This window comes from Myotis lucifugus, unplaced genomic scaffold (assembly GCF_000147115.1).
Source record: "Myotis lucifugus unplaced genomic scaffold, Myoluc2.0 scaffold_137, whole genome shotgun sequence".
NCBI lineage: Eukaryota > Metazoa > Chordata > Mammalia > Chiroptera > Vespertilionidae > Myotis > Myotis lucifugus.
This window is the reverse complement of record NW_005871185.1, coordinates 1,901,707-1,921,945: the sequence shown is the minus strand read 5'-3', so window position 1 is coordinate 1,921,945 and position 20,239 is coordinate 1,901,707. Positions and strand designations below refer to the sequence as shown.

Sequence of the window (20,239 nt, the reverse complement as noted above, 5' to 3'; positions counted from 1 at the left end):
CCCTGGCTGGCCAACCTCCCCTATCCCTCTCCAGCCCCAATTGCGCAAAGGATGTCCGACTGCCATGCCTAAGCCATCAGTCGGACATCCCCTGAGGGTTCCTGGACTGTGAGAGGGCGCAGGCCAGGCTGAGGGACCCTCCCCCCTCCCAAGTGCACAGATTTCATGCACCAGGCCTCTAGTGGTTAAATAAATTGTGGTACAAAGATTTCTGGATTCCAGCTCTGACACTCTAATGTAATTCTGGAGGGTCTCAAGCATCAACAAGTAAGGCCTTATCTTGTTTTCCACTACTTAAAAAGTCACTGTTGTTGATATACTTTGAGTAAAGCTACTTTAATGTCTTGGTCATAAATATTGGAGCAATGATTCGGAGTTAGAATTAAAGGCAAAGGTTAGAAAAAGTGAATCAGCCTATCTTTGGAGTCTTGAGAACCAAAGAAAACTTAGCTGGAAAAGTTAGCTAAATAGAAACTTGAGAAATGTAAGGCCAGAAACAGAGAGCAAGGACAGCCTCTTGACTTCAGGACAAACTTTGAAAGTTGCTAAGTTATTTTGCTAGTTCTCCATTAGGCCTGTTGTAGACTACAGAGGGACTGTATATGGTGATGCCCAATGCACGCCACTTCACCATCCCTCATATCCTAACAATACATACTTATCCTCAAAGTTTTTGGATAATTGCACAGATTGTCAATCATTCCTGTCCCTATTCTCTTCCTATATTTTTGCAGGTCTTGCATTTCATGTGCAGCAAAATGGAAAAAACAAACAAAAAAAACCTGATTTGTCCGTATAGTGGGAAAACACACTGCACACAATCCATTGATCATTTCCTCTGTACACCCTTATCAGTCTAACAAATCAGAAAAAAATTGGGGCTACTGTCAAGTAAAGGTAATTTTACTGACAGTGATGTGTTTGAAGTAGGCAAATTTGTTTCCATTGACCTACTGTAAATGTTGCCTTCATTAACCGGGATGAAAGGGCGTATTGGTGAGGGCAGTTTCTCTCTCTGAAACCTGCTACCTTTGTTCAGGGGGACAGATGAGGTCCCCATGGAATAGAGCCCTAGAGCTTTACTTCACACCTGTGTGATTGATTCCTTGTCATATAGAAGTATCAGTAAACACAGTCCTTGTAATCCCCAGTACTAAATGCATCCGTGAAAAAAGATGTCAGGGTTTTCAGGGGTACTTCATTTTGTTAACAACAGGAATGTGACCAGAGACACTTCTGGTAATTTTTAAAAAGTTACTTGTTTTTAAACCACAAATCATATTGTTAGCACACAACATCCTTTATGTAGAGTCTACAATGGACTTTGGCTGATTAATCCACCCAGCCACACCTGTCATGTTACCAATAGGCAACTTCCTAATGAGAGATGAGTTTATCTTCAGACTGAAATCTGGTCAACATTTTAATCCAAACACATTTTAACACACATTTTTAAAAGGTTTACTACATCATGCAAGATATAAAGTTGATTAGAATATCTTTACAATCCTATGCAGAGAGTACAGTACAAAAAAAGTTGTATCTTTACATTAAACTAAGAAAATTTAAGTGATTATATTCACTTTTTTAGATCATTACAAGATTTAAGGGTGATCTCTGAAAAAACAAACCCAGATAATAAAAATGTCTCCTGCAATCGTGATTTTGTCCTCTTTTGTTCAAGTAAAATCATGTGTCATCCAGTTGCAAAATCTTATTGGCAGTATGTATACATATACACAAAGCACACTGCAAATGTAAAAAATTGTACCCAGTCAGGCCTGACAAACATTTCATAGACACTTCTAATCATTTCACCTTCACTAGTGAGTAATGTCATTATTTTCTACTTCTATTCATTTGCCACGTTTTAGGAAAGTACATTCATACTTACAAACACACAACATAACAAACCATGATAAATGGCATTTAAAAAACTGTTATGAAAGAGACTTGCCTGAAGTCATTTAATTCAACCAAAAATTAATTTAACTCTAAGAAACAAAGGCTTATTGTAAAGAGATACATAATAAAATCGTACATTTCAGAGAACATGATTGAACTTCATTTGATATTTTATAAAACTACAGCATTCTGTAAATAAGTATTTTAATTGGTCTGTTCTTTGGTTAAAAAAAACCACAACTCTGATTTCATAGTTATGTCATGTGAGGCTGCAATTAACAGGTGTGCTCTGTAACAAAGAAAAAGCCAACAATCTAAGGAATTGGCTACTGTTACCTGTATTTTCAGCGCTAGGAATGGAGAAATCTTCAGGAAAACAAGCTCCTAATATTAAATAGTCTCTTTAATTTCCCAATGTGACAAAATACCTGTCTAAGACTGTTTTTTTCTAAAATACACAGCTTTCTGTTCTTCTTTTACAAAAAATGGTTTGCTATACATATACAGTAGCTTATGCTGGTGGCAACTCTTCAAAGTCTACTGCCTGGGCACTTGATGGCATCAAAGCATCATTTTAAAGTGTTGAATAACACGAAATGCAGTTCATCACTTGAAACTACTACTATTAAACAGAGGTCATGTCAAGTCTTTGGTTTGGTGCAATACTTAAAAATTAGGGCAAAAGTTCCTCCTGTAATATATTCTTCCCCAAGGCCCTGTGTGCTCATATTTATAATAACCTTCAGCAAAATGCTCTTGTTTTTAAAAAGCCAGGTAATACCAATAATGTCAATACCAATGATTTGGGTACTAGAGTAATTTACATATTTCCAAGTATGTACATTTTGTAAACTGTTTAGTTCACCAAGATCAACAATTGATAAAAAATAGTTTATTAGAAATGCTCCTCTAAGTGATGCTATTTACCAAAATAGTATTTTCTTTCTCACAGGTGCTTGATTCTTTTGCTATTTATGATCAAGCTTTGAATTAAAATCCCTTCTTTCTCATTTAAAAATGGCTTCCTCTTAATATGAAAAGAGTTATGAGTATGCACAGTTAAAGGGATGGGTCTGTAGGGTCTTTCCATCTGGGATACAATATGGCTTCATTCTTGTAAGAGATTATTGCCGTCTGCCCTGAAGTGGACTGTCGCTCCAGTTCACTACAACATGAAGTGAGTGTAGCCTTCTGCCCCAGTAACTATGACATCCATCCAGATCCGCATGGCTTCCGGTGAGGGGGCCACCATGTAGTAGATTCTGTCATGTGTCTTGACGCTAAAGGTGAGTAATGGGTTAGGACTCTAAAAATAAAAAAAAGGAAACAAAAATGTAACACATGTATCTTGAAATTTTAACATGAAATAACACCAGGGCCGCTTCCTCTTTAAAAGTTCCAATTTATGCAAATCTGCATAGGCCTTACTTTTGCTCTAGTATAACCTATACCCCAGTCCCAACACTGTTCTCAAGACTGACTATCTTTCTGGCCTTTCTGCACAAGAGTTTTCACAGAGAGCTCACCAACCCTCTTAGCAGTCCCTTCTGTAAAGCTCTAAGAGTGTACCTAGCTGATGGTGGGTGCTCAACAAATAATGGCTGTTAGTCTCAGCCCTACTCAGATCCTTCCTCATAAGCAGGTAGTATGTTCTAGAACCCTAGCAAAGAGTCACTTGGCAGGGTCTCTCCAAACCGATATGTCCAGAACATTTCCTCACTGTGCCATGATGTTTTTCCCCCACAAAAAGATCAGCTATACTAATTACTTCTATGGTTATTTTCCTACCCCATTCTGATCATATCTATCTATGTCAGAACAATAAATCTAAATTGATTCAAATAAAAAACACACTCATTTTGCCAATTTAGGTATGCATTAAAATGGTAGGAACCAGAAAATCAATGTTTACCTTATTAGCATTCTTGAGGTGATCATAGTACACTTCTTCAATGGCTTGAAAGTATATTACTCCTTTTAATTTCGTTTCATGCTTGTCTGCAACAATAGATGAGTGTTAAATATGTTATCACCACCAATGGACAGGAAAAATTATAATTCATTATAGTCATCATTAAAATATTTATCTAATATTAAAATTATCTAAGTTTCAGGTATTTCAGGTTAGTGCATTAGCCTGGTTCTATATTGAAAAAAGATGAAATTATCAGCCCAAACTGAAGCGACTAAGTGACTGCCCAAGGTTTTCCAGCAAACTAGCAGTCAAAAGATAACCCAGAACTTCTGTCAGATTAACACACAAAGAATAAACACCATTGACATGGATATAAATCATTTCCCCACATTCTCTAAGACATTAGACTGGAACTATGAATATGCAGAGTTGTTGTAATGAAATTTATAACAATTGTGTTTTTCGACTTATATTTTAAAATAATATGCTACTTATATATCTTTTCTATCAATTTCTTGTCCAGCATGCTTGATTTATTTGCCTGTTCCCAATAGAGCTTAACATCAATAATTTAATGTCCCTTCAATGCAGCATTTTCCAAACTGTTTCTAAGATTTCATCAGATTTTCCATAAAAGGCAAACAAAACATTTAAAAAACAAACACCCAAACCACCAACCAAATAAACATCACTCTGTAATCTAGTAAGTTCCTGAAATATAACTTAAATTCATCAAGAATCATAACACATGAGCATATTAAAAGTTTTTACAGCATGATGAAGATGCAGAGAAAGAGACTCTATCATACTTTGTTGGTGGAAGTGCAAATAAAAAAAGCCTTTTTTGGAAGGCAATTTGTAAAATAAACACAATTAAAAATGCAAAACCATCCTCTTAGCAATTCTATTCTAAAACTTTTTGTATAAAAGCTCCTGATGCGCATGCACACAGATTTGTGTTTGTTATAGCAGAAGGCTGCCAAAGTCTGCTTGAGCTTTAGCAGGGAACTGATTCAATAACAGACCAGCCATAAAATGGAATCTAACAGCCACTGAAATGATGGAGGTAGACTTGTATGTGCCCAGTAGAGAAAAATCTTGAAATACTGTTATGTGAAAAAAGTTATGAACAGAGTGTAATTTGGTCCCAACTGTATTAAAGAAGAAAGAACACATGTAACATACTGAAATTGAGATATAAATGAATAGAGAAAATCTAAAAGGATATTTCAGATGTAATAGTGGGAAAAGATTAGGACTTTGTGATGGGAAAGAGGCAATTTCTTTATAGACATTTTTGTTGAATTTTATTTTTATTGTTTTACTAATGAATATTCCTTTCTTCCCCCAACAACAATAAAATCCTAGTATGAAAAACAGTATCCCCTAGGAAGTTCAGTAAAAAATAAAGCTGTTTAATTGTATTTAACCTAGTGTATTTCTCAAACATTTGCTGGAAAGAGTCTGCAATATTCATGGGAATACAATAATACTTTGTTCTCTGAAAACAGATGCAAAATAAAATCTGAAGATAAAAGCAAATCTTGTTAGTGTTTCAAGCAGGCAGAAAACTGTGGAATGAAACTTCTGTTAGGCACTTCATATATGAGACAGAACTCTGAAAAACATAGGCCTCACAAGGACACTATGAACTAAGAGAATCAACAATGCTTTTGGTAAGCTGATGAGGTAATGCTACTCATTTTGTTTCAGTAGCATTATCCTATCAACTTACAGACATTTTTTTCTGTGCCTCAGTTTTTTAGAGATTCTTCCAAAGTTACCCAGTTAATATGTGGAGGCCAAGGACAGAGCCCGGATTCAAGGCCAACAAGAGATCAAAGACTCTAGCTTTCAGCACTCACCTTTACAGCTCCTTCATGCATACCATGGTCATCGACCTCACTGATAAGCTAACGGGGCATGGCTAACGTGGGATCAAGTCCAGCCTGAACTGCAATCTGTTTGACTTCCTGTGGACTGATCTGTTCCTGAACTTGGTGCTGTTTGGGAACGAGTGTGGGTGGAGGTGGCAGGAGCAGTCAAAGCTGATGATGGCTGCAAACAGAGCCAACTGGGCAGCGTTCGCCAAACTAGGTCCCACCGGTCAGTTATAGAATATATAAATATTAAAAAGCTGAATTAAATATGATGTCTGTTTTATGCACTAGGATTCTGAGTAATTTTCCATATGCCAAAGAGGTTTGTAAAAAATTGAAAACCAGTCACTAAGAAGTTTAAATTTGGAAAAACTCACTTCCATGGGTCAGAAGGAAGGGCCACTGAACCACCCACCTGACAGATAAAATGAAGTAAGGATCCCAGAGAAAAGAAGAATGAAACTGTTTGTCTGAAATTATTTCAAAATTTTACTTTTGAAAAATTCTGGGTGAGGTTGCCTGTGGAGACTAGCACACAGCAAAGTTTTTTGTTTTTTTAAAAATGTATTTTGCAGACACTAAATTAGCATTTCTTATTAAATAGGCATCTTTTCTATCGTACTAACTAGAGAGAATGTCTTTGGATTTCTATAAAATTCAAGGTCATAAAGCCCTAGAGAGGCAAAACGGGGGACCTGTAAGGTTAGGCCATTCGGGTCAGGCCACTAGCCACTGTAGTAACTGGAACCCCACTCAAAGAGCTCCTATGAAAGGCACGTACCCCCACCCTCTCCTCACCCCAATTCTGGGGCTCCACAGCCAGTATTTCATTTGTTTCACATGCTTCTTGGTTTTGATACCTCTCTTCATAAACATATCCTGACCTCACACTAAAGATTAAATGGCTGAACTGTTATTTTTTACTTATCACATGCATACTTTTTAAAAACAATTCCTGACAAGGCTTATAAATGCTGATATAGTCGTCACAAAAAGAGTCTTTTCATAACCTCTAGGATGCTCCCCGCTTCTTCAGAGCTGAAAGGAGGCCAGAGTTTACTGTGGTGGAAATGGACATGTTTCATATGGATCAAGAGTAAATAAGAGGCGTGTTGATAAGTATGCCAGTCACACTAATATTCCTGTATTTATGGAAGATGACATAGGGTGTGTTTCTCATAATCCATCATTTAGAGCATTCAAAAGATTTCAGTCACTTAATAAATACTTATTCACTAGTTCACTGATAAGCTTTACTCTCTGAGATAAAAAGACCATTCCAGTTTATAAACTATAGCTGAATGTCAGCTACGGTTGCCTATGACTTAAATAGGGCATATGACAATAAATAGATAGATAAATAAATAAATAAATAGAAACCTTTTTGTTTTCTGGCTTCATGGTTTAAAAAGAGAAAATTTGGTCTCGAAAATATATTCCATTTAATATATATTTGGACTTGAGCTTATTTAAGAACTAGAATAGATTATTTCACACTTTTAGAAAACATGATTTTTATTATTTCTAAGAGGAAATTCTTATCATGTGGACCATATAATCTGAACATAAAATAATTATACATTTACAAAGTTAATATTGTCATTATTTCTATTATTTACCAATTCACTATTTATACTGAATTTTATTGTTTTTACTCTTTAACAGAGGGTTCCTAATTTGAATACATTGTTTAGATTTTTTCCATCACCCACCTGCATAATAAGAGAATGTGCGCTTGTTCCGATCAAAAACAAACCAACGTTTTTTCCAAGTTTTAATTTTTCCACCCATTTTGATGAGGAATCCTCGGCAGGTCTTCTCTGTGATGGATACATGATAACAGGTGTCGATATTGTGGCCAGCAGTCTCCACGTGGCTCCGCAAATCGAAGTCTTCCTTCCGGACAGGCAGATAGCGTGTCAAAGGTCGAGCCTGGAAAAGGGCAAACCCATTGCATCTGAAACTAGTTATTTGCTTCATTTAGACCCGAGGGGTAGAAGCAGAAAACAACTGAAAAGCCTAAGCATTAAAATGCCCATGTGATTATGAGCACTTAAAATTCTTTTTTTAAAAAATATATATTTTATTGATTTTTTACAGAAAGGAAGGGAGAGGGACAGAGAGTTAGAAACATCGATGAGAGAGAAACATCGATCAGCTGCCTCCTGCACACCTCCTACTGGGGATGTGCCCACAACCAAGGTACATGCCCTTGACCGGAATTGAACCTGGGACCCTTCAGTCCACAGGCCGACGCTCTATCCACTGAGCCAAACTGGTTAGGGCAGCACTTAAAATTCATCACATGGGGTCTAAAAAGTGGGTAGTACTTTAAGAAGGATGCTACAATATTGTGGGGGGTGGAGTGGGAACTAGGGGGTAAACCCAGGCCAATAGATTCTATGTTTAGAAATGGACAGATGAGAAAATGGAAAAATGTCATTTATCTTAGCGTTCAAAAAGGTACTTAGCACTTAAAAACACAGGGAAATGAAGCATGAAGTTACCTGGGCAGCTTCCTACAGATGAGGACTCCTCCACTGTAAAGTTTCCAGTTCTCCCCACCACCACCTCACAGTAGCTCTTAAATAATTTCAGACATGACTGATGGAACATTCTTTAGTAAGTACAAACCCCACAAGATTCCCCTCATCTATACACATCGGCTTCCACAGAAACCTAAGGCAGAGATGTATGTTTTGCAAAGTGAACCTACATTAAGGTAAGAAGTGGAGTCAAAATGCTGTTCAGGACCAGACACCGAAGAGATAGACGTAGATGTCCTTTATTTTACTGTGGCTGGAATAGAGGTTCGTCTAACCTAGGAAGCACAGATCACCATGGGCATTGCTTCTAAAACAATGCTTTATTTTATCCTGTTAAATTAACCCACTCCTTTACCCTGGGGAAAATGACCTCATCATATACTTGGTTAAACCTTATAATTAGGATTAAAATAGAATTGTGCTTTTTGGTTTGGCTTTCAGATACCTTAACGGTGAATCAAAATTTGGCAGAGGTTTGGCTTAATAAAATAAAATGAACATGTTTCACTTTGCAGTTCTCCTTCGATACTTTGCCTTTGAGTCTGTGATATTTTGTAAACAGCTGTTACAGACTTACGGTGCATCGCAGCCGTAAAGTGTGTCTCTCACTGCTGTACTATCAACTGCCAGCAACTACAAAGAATCAGGGAAATGGGACCTTTTACCTTTAAGTCTAGTAAACTTTGGTAAAACTGATTTGAACTTCAAATTACATGGACTTAACAAAATTTTATTTGAGTTTCTCAGAAAACATACATTATGTAAGCAGCTCTAGTGACAATACCAGAAATTCAAACTCTAAGATGACCAAGATAGGAAGTTAAATAGAATGGGTGGTTTCCCCAAGTTTTGTTCAAGTTCAGTAATTTCATGAACATGTGTGTGGACTGGTGTAGTAATGGGGACACGTGTGACAATTCAGTGGTTAGGAAACAACAACAACAAACCAGAACACTAACACTACCACCAAGAAACAGGTCTGGTAAGATTACCCTCTTCTGGAGTATTTGCTTCCAAAAGATGCCTTAATAGGCTATCTTCTCTTCCTCAGCCAAAGGTTTTAGTTTGGGTGTTGTATTTGCTTTCAGTAGTAAATCCAGCTGCATTTTTCAAAGCTCCTCAAAAAAATTCTCCTTTTAAATGTAGTCCCAAAAATGGGTAGAAGAAAAAAATGTCTTTCCCATCAAATGTTCCATGCACGAGCAGGGAAAAGCATCATTTTATTGGTAGGCTCTGATAAGTTTAGAAATCAACATGTTTGGTATTTTTTGCCCACTAACTTGCGTTTTCCCCTTAGCCATTACATGTCAAGAGCTAATTCCTGGAAGGCATCCTGACACAGCATTACTTTCCGCTACAGAACAGCCACTAGGGGGCAACATACTCTTATGTATCCACATTGATGCACCAACCTGTGCCCTCTGTTTCTCCCTTATTTTCACTTCCTTTTCAATCAACTTCTGCCTCTGGCTAGTTTCTTCCTGCAATCGTTTTTCCAGGAGTTCTCGGCGTCGTTTCTCTTCTTCCAGAGCTCGTTTTTTGGCTTCCATTTCCCGTTCCTAAATAGCATTAGGCAGAACACATTTTAAGACATACTGGTTATATTTGAATGAGTCCAATTAATATCAAAAAGAAAATTCTCACTAGAAATTCTGGTTTATAACCTAGTCCCTTATAATATGTAACCTCGACTAAAACACTCGTTATCACCTCTCACATGGCTTACAAAATCATCCTATGCAAAAAGGCAACCAGTAACTTGAACTAACAACTGAATTTAAGTGAAAATCCAGCCGGTGATCCGTACATTTAGTCATTTCATACTGATGACCACGACTCCCCCATTGCTAATAAAAAGCCTCTCAAATTGTCAGCCAACGCTGGTCATGAGATTTAGCCTTTCTTTCAGTTGCCTTCTTCTAACTGAAGGTCATGCATGGGTCCTTCCAATTCCTGTTGTTGCTCTGCAGCTTCCTGGCCAAAGGTTGCAGAGGAAGCACGTGGGGAAGTTAGAAGAGGAAAGGAGGTGCCCCTGGGCAGGATGCGAAGGCATTCTGGGGGATTCCTAAGGAAGTTCAGATTCTGCTTGAAATACAGTCACAATAACGAGGGATTTTTAATGTTACAATAGAGTAGTTAATGCAAGCTGACAAGGAATGGAGACTACATAAAGACATGACATCCCTCCTCATTCTTTGGCAGGCAAACAAAGCTCCCATCGAAAGGAAAACATAATACAAAGCATTCATTTCAGTCTACGTCAACACTATGTCTATTTTCAATTATGAAAGATTGTAGTGCAGTAAAGAGCCTTCGAAATCATCTAACACCCTTAGTTTTCAGATAAGAAGATGAAGCCGAGAAAGGTTGAGTGACTACTCCACGACCACACCACTGAGTGAGGCCCTAGGACAGCTTCCTGGTGTCAAGCGCAGAGCACCTTGAACCCCCACATCTCTGCCCTCCAGCATCATGACCTGAGACCTACCCTGGATTCTAGCAGCCGTGTCTTCTCTGCATGAGCCTGCTTCAGAAGTCTCTCCATCTCTTCTATTCTGGCAATATTTGAAGTGCTGGCGCTAAATAAAACACAAAAGCCTTTCAAGAATATTGTTTTTTTAAAAAAATATATTTTATTGATTTTCCACAAGAATATTGTTTTGGAATGAGACCTCTACACACACACACACACACACACACACACACACACACACACACACGGGTTCAAAGAGGTGTAGGGCCAAATCCAATGAAATTTAAAGGTCTGAAGGGGCAAGTCAATTTAACTCTGAAAATTGTAGGTGATACTGACTTACCTCAGTGTAGGAGACAAAATACGGGCAAGCAAAATAACGCCAATGTGCTTTACTCATAAACAAACCAAAAACAAATTTTACAAAGAATGTTTTCAAAATGCTTCTTGCAAAGTCTAAAAAGTTTGGACTGTGGGAGGCTTTCCCATTAGCTGAATTATTCAGAGTCGACAGACTAACAGGACTAACACTAAAGTTCTAGGTAAATGACACCTATGGTTTGAAGCACCTTTATTTGGTTTCGGAATATGTGTCATTAGCTTTTTGTTGTGCCTTCACATCTGTGGGCATTTTATTTCTTACATGATAATGCCAATTAAAAAATGACTTCTTATAGGTGCAATGGGCGGGTGGTGGCCAGTTTTGTCAACAACACCCACCCGCCATACCAATGAACAAACTGCATAAAGGGATCCAAGAGTTTTGAAAGAAATGCATCTTGGAAAAGACATCACACAAACAAGTAAAGGAAAAAACCAAAAAACAGAGGTAATGAACACTGCAGAAGAGTTAGGGGTAACCAAATGAAAAAGAGAAGAACTTGGAAGTGAACAAACTGCATAAAGGGATCCAAGAGCTTCAAAAGAAATGCAACCTGGGAAAGACATCACACAAACGAGTAAAGGAAAAAAACAACAGAGGACAAGAAAAGTTAAGGGTAACTAAATGAGAAAGAGAAGAACTTGGAAATGTTTAACACTAAACAAAAATTTCTATTTTTCACTTGCTTACATTTTATTTCACTAGTTTGGAAAAGGGAAATCGTAGCTGAGGTCAAAATGTATTTACTCTAATGTTGCAGCTGCGGAGAACCAAAGTTGTTTCTTATGCATGTACGCATGTATAATCACTTACTTATCTGTCTTCTTTTCCAGACTCTCTTGGGGACAGAAAGGCTTTTGTGCCTCTATCCCCCATAGCATAGCACCCGGCACACAGTAGGAATTTGTGTTTGTAAGACATTCATATAAAAGTGAATTCATATAAGATATGTAAGATAATTATTACTGAGGTCTTCCAAAATCAGGTTTTGGATCATCTCAAACATAGGTTGTTCTGAAGATATAAATGACCGCAGTAATACAGGACATGTGGTTTATCTTAAAAACAGCACTGTGAACACAGATGTTTTTAGCAGTTTTATTCATATTTGCCAAAATTTGGAAGCAACCAAGACGTCCTTCAGTAGGTAAAGAATAAATAGACCGTGGTTCATCCAACATTCCTACTTATCACCTAGCTTGTGCCCTGAACATTGTTACAGAAAAGTCACTGTATCCACTCTTTCTTTGTTTGGACAGCATTGTTAGAATGATGATTCTCATGTTGAATATTCCTACAGCTTCCATTCACTGACCTAAGCAGGACCCTGAAGCCACTTGAAACCTACCCAGATGAATTGGTTGCAAGTAACTTGGTCAGACACAAATATTTTCAGTCCATGGTTTTTCATATATTTGCAATTTGGGTTTATCTTGGGGATAAGTTTTCAAACATTTATCCAACTTTCAATATTTCTGTTCATTTTTTTAAAAGAAATTTTCGGAGTGTTTTCTATTTATTTGATAATAGTTCTAGTTAATTTTATGCCAATTATATCCAATCTATTTATTTGGCAATGTTCTCATAAATGTCTTAATTTTTGTGCCAAATGAGCTGAATTTTATGAAAACACTTGATAGAAGAAAGTACATGTTAACACTGACCATGTCTTCATTATTTTAGGCAACTAAAGTTAACTTTTTTAACTATGCTGGATACACTTTAAAAAGATACTTAGTTATTTTATTAAAAATATAAATTAATTTTTATCCATAGACACTTAATTTTTCTCCACAGCCACATTTTTGTTACTGTTCACTTGAATATTTCCTTGACATTAAGCCACTTTTATTCAGCAAAACTTTTGCTGCTTTATGATATCATGTTGCCACCCTTTGATGAGATTCACTTTAAAGAAAGAGACAGGAGGCCACTGAGAAAGTGAGGTCCGTGCACATCTCCTGCCTCAGTTCTCAGAGCTGCTATGAAGTTGCTACACTCAGCTCAAAGCTGAGCCTTAAACATCCTGGGACAACTGCTGCACGCACATGTATGGACATTACTTCCTCCTCCTAATTCCTGACTCCCTCATTTGCATATTGGAACTGCCCAATCCCTGTTAAGTTAGCCAGATTCCTTCATTTTCATGGAGGACCAGAATGGGAACCAACTTGTAAGTTTCATCCCTATAAAACCCTGCCTTTCTCTTTTCTCTTCTGAGCACAATTGAGGTTGCTGCCTGAATCTGGGCCTCCTGGGTTGCAAACCTTTTTGATCAAATAAATACTTTTTGTTCTTTATGGGGCCTGAACCTCTTCTTTGGTTAACACTATCCAAGATAGAAAGCAGACTATAAACCTTAGCCTAAAATGAAGAGATTAGAGGCACCTCAAATTCTGGTTAAAGCATCTTTTAAAACCAAGTTCAACCATGGATTGCTCTCAATCCGGTTCCCAATCTTCTTTCTTTCTCTCACATAACACTGCTGGTATTTAAGCTATCATGAGCAATCAGCTTCCCCAACATTGTCTAAAAAATATGAGCACAGGGTCAGAACTTAGAAAGTTAACAATGGCAATAGTAATAATAAAGTATTACTATAGGTGGTATTTAGAACACCACATTCTATAAGACAATCAGTAATTCTAGCAGAATAGAGATTTTATGCAGAATCAATTCTCAGTTACTGTTTTCTAAGACCAAGACTTGCTTTCTTAGCTCCATGTTTGTTTACAGTGTAGTAAGAATGATGAAAAAGCAAAAACATTGTCTGACTCAAGTAACTTTCTGGTAGATGCAAAAATGATGTCTCAACAAAAACTGAAGGGCAAATGTACCCACAAGTCTGAGGAATTCTGTAATTCTACAAATGGCTTTTTGTGACATAATAAACCACAAGACTAAGTTTATGTCACTAGAATTTCAGCATGCAATTACCTTTTTAAAATATGTATATTTCAGGATATTTTAATACATAATTTTTAAAATTTTTTAAAAAAAGAAAAATTTTAGTCCTTTATTCTTCTTTCTACCTATCTTCACAGAGTTCCCATTAAGGAAGTCCTGTTGAAACACACATTCCAAACATTAGTTCCTATTACCCATTTTCCTAATGTTTACCCTTTATTTTCCACCATAACAAAGGGTGTGAGCTTATCCTAGGGTAGCATGGATTTTTTTAAAGGTAGATGGTGGCGCAGAAGAGACATGCTTGTTTTCCTCTCCCTTGTCTGCTTGACCTTTTATAGGCATTTTCTACTTTGGCTTCAATTTTTTGACCTTCAGAGGATCTGACAGAAAAATTAAATAAACGCTGGTACTAATTACTGACTGTAGTGTCTGGTTACCCACAACTGCTAGCACTACCAGGTCAGTTCTGTGTGCAGGAACTATGGAAAATGACGGTGGCCACAGGTAACTACCTGCCAGGAATGGTCACTCTGCAATGATGCTATTTTCTTAATGTGGCATGTTCAGTGGGAACATTCTTGTTTTCAACCCTAGGAAACCATTCTCAGAAAAAGCAACCAAATGAGCAAATAAACATAAATTAAGGTTTTGCTGGTACTTAAGTGTTCAGATCTGAACTTGTAATGCTTGGTAAATATAACTGAAGTGGTCCCTTTTCAGGTCATCTCCTGCACTCACTGCTGCGCCGCAGTTGTTGACCTCCGTTAAATATGGGAGATGGGGTGGGGAGTGATGATCTGGAAGGATGCATATTTACTTCTAATTTTGAAGGGAAAGAAGCAGGGGAGTAGAAAACAGAAGAAGAATAAAACATCAAGATAGGAAAACCCTTAGAGTGTATTTATTTATTAAAGATGGCTCAGCCCTAGCTGGTTTGGCTCAGTGGATAGAGCGTTGGCCTGCAGACTGAAGGGTCCTGAGTTCGATTAAGGTCAAGGGCACATGCCTGGGTTGTGGGCTCGATCCCCAGTAGAGGGTGTGCAGGAGGCAGCCGATCAATGATTCTCATCATTGATGTTTCTATCTCTCTCTCCCTCTCCCTTCCTCTCTGAAATCAATAAAAAAATATATATATATATTTTAAAAAGATGGCTCAAAAAGAAAAAAAAGGTCAAGCTTTCAAGAATTCATCATATGAATATTGTTATAACATGTTCACAATTATTAGGGAAGAGGGGAGAGTAGTCTGATGTTTTCAAAATAACAATTAAATACAACGTGGGCAGTCCCTCGATGATTACTACATTGGGAAACTAAAGTGCTGCATTTTGTATTCTCTGTTTTAACGTCCAACTTTTATTCCCCTATCATCATTATATAATAGTTGCTGAGTTACTGACTTTTGTTTGGGCCCTGTTATTCAAAAATACCACATCGAATTGGTCAGTTTACATTGGACAACAGTCATTTATGAATAACTACTCAAAGCTCTAGGATTTCTGTCCTGAGAATGTCAGCTCCTGCTAACATGTCTCTAACACCCTCACCAGGACCACAGGGACTACCAAGCACCTTCAGGTGAGAGATGGTTTGATGCCCAACATTCCACACACTCACGTGTCTTCCTCAAAATAGTCATGTTATATATGTCTTTAAGGGAAATACTGCATCTTCTAATCTGTACTAATAAAAGGGTAATATGCTAATTAGATCGGGAGACCTTCCGGACATCCTTCCAGACAAAGCCATGGTGGTGGGGCCGAGGCAGAGGCGATTAGGGGCAATCAGGCCAGGAGGGGAGGGCAGTTGGGTGTGATCAGGCTGGCAGGGGTGCAGTTGGGGGCGAGCAGGCTGGCAGGGGGGGCAGTTGGAGGTGAGCAGGCTGGCAGGCAGAGTGGTTAGGGGCGATCAGGCAGACAGGCAGGTGAGCGGTTAGGAGCCAGTGGTCCCGGATTGCAAGAGGGATGTCTGACTGCCGGCTTTGGCCCAATCAGGCCTACACTGGCAGTCGGACATCCCCCAAGGTGTCCCAGATTGGAGAGGGTGCAGGCCAGGCTGAGGGACACACCCCCTCACCCCCGTGCATGAATTTTGTGCACCCGACCACTAGTCTATATATAAAAGCCTAAGCACCTGGCCGACTGGCTGACCGGCCAACTGGTAGCTATGGCACACACTGACCACCAGAGGGCAGACACTCAATGCAGGAGTGGAAACCACAAGCATGGAAACATGGAACAGACTGATGAATCTCAGAGGGAAGGGAGGAAGGGGGTAGGGGGAGGATGAGAAGAGATTAACCAAAGATCTTATATGCATACTAGAGGCCTGGAGCACAGATTCATGCACTGGTGGGGTCCCTCGGCCTGGCCTGTTCCCTCTCCCATCCTCAGGGGATGTCGGAGAGCTGGTTTTGGCCCAATCCCCACAGGCCAGGCCGAGGAACCCCACCAATGCATGAATCTGTGCACTGGGCCTCTAGTATTGAATAAAGTGAAATACTAAACCTTCTAACATTAAATAATAATGGCAGCAAAAATAACATCTTTATTCATTATTATTATTACATAATTCCCTCCTTAAATTTGGGTCATTTCCATGTGACAAGCAGTAATACAATTATGGTTGCTTTTATGTTTTTCCCAGGAATGCCTTTTTTTCTGATAGGATATATCCAATAATATTAATATTTTGCCCATTAATGCCAGGATTAAAATACACTATACTCTATTTATTAAGACTATAGTATCTGTCCTTCCCTTCTTTCCCCTCTCCCCCCAAATTTCCTGGCTACAATGTCTGGTTACATTTGGGTCTCTCATATTCTTTTCATTTATGAAACACTAACTAACCCAAACAACTAAGTATAACTTGCTAATAGTCTTCCCTTCTGCCTTTGTCACTCTTTTTTATTTTTATACTATTTTTTTGGGGGGGGAGAGTAAATTATTGAAACCTTTGTAAAGAATGAAATTATATTCCGATGATGGAAATTTTCCATCAAAATATTTAAAAAGCTGTCCTCCCCTTGTATTCAAGAAACAATCCCTCCATTTCACAGACTAGCAAATCAGGGCTGAGAGAAGTCTGAGGTCTGCTTTAAGTGACACAAGTACTCCTGTTCCCAGCCTGAGGCTTCATTCCAATATAGGAAAACTGTTTGTTGGCAGCTATCCAACTAGACATTTTCTTTTGAGACACAAAAATGCTCAATTACTGTTTATTGAATATGGGATTTCTTTTGGTTTAAATCATAATGCTTCTCAGCCAATTAACTAGATCAAACACAGAAAAATGTCAACTCGAAAATATGTCCATTTTATTACATCCCGAGGTACTTATTTAGCTAACACTTATAGAATACCTACTATACAGCAATATATCTACCAGGTGTGGAAATTGAAAGATGATTAGACATCTTCCTTGACATTGAGGATCTCACCCATTAATTATTGAAGAAAAAATTTATACTGCAATGGGATCAGTGATATAGTAGAAGAAAAATAGCTAGTGCAATGGAAATACAGAAGAAAAAGCTCTGAAGGAAAATTTTTCAAGAGTTTCCAACTTAAGTTTGAACTTGAAGGATGAGGAGAATTTCTCCTGGTCAGATGGGAGTGGGGCAATGATGATGGAATAGATATTTTGTAAGGCCAGACAAGATCAGTGCTCAGTAGGTACAGGCTGAGTGAATAAAACAAATGAAAGCGTGAGCTGACTACAGGCAGTGGTGTGCTGGTGTTCCAGCTCTCTGGAGGAAAACAAAAACCCTGATGTGTAGCAATTGCTGATTTATGTGGAATGTATATTCCCACCATGGCCAATCTCAAACTCCCAACATGACATCACTGATCGCAGAGTTAGGAGGAGATGTGCACATCTGGCACTTGCCAGCCAGTATGAGCCGACTCTAGCCCACTGCTGACTGTACAGCAATCCATATGTGTCTGTGGAATGAAGGAGCCTATAAATGAATGAATGAACAAACTACACAATTCCAGGGCAAGGACCAAGATGGTTAAAGGCACAGAGATCTGAAAACTCATCACCATGTCAATTAATACCAAGCTCTGTGAGGTGCATCAGGAGAAGAGAATGAATGGGGAGTTGGGCTGAATATAGAATGCCATGTTCTGGGGTCTGACTTTATTCAAAAGGTAGCAGGGCATCATCAAAGCTTTTGAAGAGAAAGGGTACCATGACTAGATCTATGTCTTAGATGTGCCTTTAGCCATAATTCCATGAAAACAACGTTGTTTGCCTCAAAGTATAAACACAAATGTGAATGGTTAAATCCTGACAAAAATTTCAATATGCAGAACAGCTAAAGCCTCCCTTTTAATGAAACACAAGGGTAAGAAATCCTTCAAAGTTCTTACTCCATTGTTGGAAATTGTTTCTTTATTTAATCAGAAGCAGTCCTAATGCAGCTGAGAGTCAACCAACAGAAGCAAAATGACTTTGAAGCGCAGTGTACATGTGAACGCAAATGTAAATAATGAAGAAAGATGAACTATAAGATGCCTGACGGGCTGAGTCACACAGGATACAAGGAAATTACTCTGAAGGCCACCATGACACCCAAACTCTTTCTGCATGACAGACTCTATGTCTCAGAAATTTGGGTTTGTACATATACATGCATTGCCCCAAATGGATGTCTTTACTTTTTGAAACCAGCAGGTCCTTCTCCCAACCAGACACCTTACCTACAAAGAAATCTTACCTAGAAATATTGTCAGGTGAGCAAGCAGAGATGCTGGTCTCCATGCTATCAGAGCTGTCTAGGCTCAAAGTGTCAAAGGCCTGGTCCTTGTAGCCGTGATCTGGGTAGTGGAAACTGTTCAAGTAGACATTTGATTCAGATGCGGTGCGGTTGTAAAACTCCGAAGATTTCTGCCTTTGTCCTTCACTCATCTGTTGGTGATTATACCCTGAGGAAAGAGCCATAAATATGTTACTGTGCCTCATTTTTCAGTCTTAGATCTTATAAGACTCAAACTAGCAACCCAAAACATCTGCCTATGAAACTTGGCCCTTGGTCTACTTTGTTTTGAAGCCAAGAAGATCAAAGAAATAAGCATCACGCTCAGTGCAAGCACCAAATTCAAAGAAGTGGTCTTGTGAGTGATCTTTTTTTTTGTCAGTGGGTCACTTGACACTTTCTTATGCCATTCCCACATCTCTGTACAAGTGAGACTAATATTATCAGCACACACAGAAACACAAGAAAACCAAAACAGAAACACAGTGAAAGGCCCTGAATCCTTTCAAAATAGCTGGGTTCACGTCTGGGCAAAATGACTCCTAGTGATAGGCAACAGTAGGGTCTTAGGGCAGTCACCTTTTCAATGATATTCCTATTTAAGGGATACTCGATCTGGTCATAAAAGAGCAGGTGAATCATTGAGGTGTAGGATTTGAGACACTTATCATTTACTCATCATCACTAACACTTTCAATCTGGTTAAGAGACAAACTGTACATTTTTCTCATTCTTTTTTAAAAATTTCCTTATTTGCTATTACTTATTTAAAATATTTAGAGTCAGCAATCCTTCCAATGGTTGTACTCCGCCTAATTACTGTACATACAGTAAGTCCTAACATCATCGATAGATTCTTGAAACTGTGGTGAAACGATCATACGGAAACCAGTTTTCTCACAGGCTAATTGATATAAGCAAGAGTTAAGTTCCTATGGCATCTCATCAATGCTATAACAAAACATCATTATTCGAGGACCTGTAGATATAGCTGTCTTCTTTTTCCATATGAACCGCCAGCCCTCTGTCAGTTGGTGATATTGACCACATGACAATGTAGGAGCTACATCAATAGCAGCAAAGGTACCATTACTAAGAGGTGTTCTCCTTACCCTGGTGCCTGGTCAGCTGTGCATGGGGTCATTGGCTTTACTTTGCATTATTGCTACAGCTTGTTCTGTAGTAGCTGATTTGGGGCATCATAAATCGAGTTTTTCTTTCCTTTCAATTCTCTATGTACCATACATTCAGGAAGCAGGGGTCATACTGATAAACAATTTCTTCTATTCATTCATTGCTTTAGCCAGTACTGTAGTTTGCAATCTCTTTCTCTCCGAGTAAACTGACTATCAGACCTATCAAGAGCTTACAATTGGCCCATTTGAATTTTGCCTCTTTCCTTGTGCTCTGCTTATCTTTCACTGCGGCTTTGAATTGGCAATGAAATGTCCAAAAGCAGGCAA

At 38.4% G+C, this 20,239-nt stretch overlaps 1 protein-coding gene across 12 annotated transcripts in view; it reads right to left on the bottom strand.

Annotated features, from left to right (window-relative positions):
- Positions 1–1,410: 1,410 nt before the first annotated feature.
- PHLDB2 (pleckstrin homology like domain family B member 2) overlaps positions 1,411–20,239 on the bottom strand; it is a 99,375-nt gene continuing 80,546 nt past the window's right edge. For 11 of the 12 annotated variants that reach the window (XM_023758665.1, XM_023758664.1, XM_023758666.1 and 8 more), the window contains 6 exons: positions 18,738–18,945; positions 10,735–10,825; positions 9,659–9,805; positions 7,413–7,632; positions 3,818–3,903; positions 1,411–3,211 (listed from right to left, as the gene is read on the bottom strand). In XM_023758665.1, coding sequence (XP_023614433.1) covers positions 3,071–3,211; positions 3,818–3,903; positions 7,413–7,632; positions 9,659–9,805; positions 10,735–10,825; positions 18,738–18,945 — 893 coding nt within the window. In that variant the 3' untranslated portion in view covers positions 1,411–3,070. The remainder of the gene's footprint in view (positions 3,212–3,817; positions 3,904–7,412; positions 7,633–9,658; positions 9,806–10,734; positions 10,826–18,737; positions 18,946–20,239) is intronic. The other variant, XM_006094439.3, reaches the window with a different exon arrangement.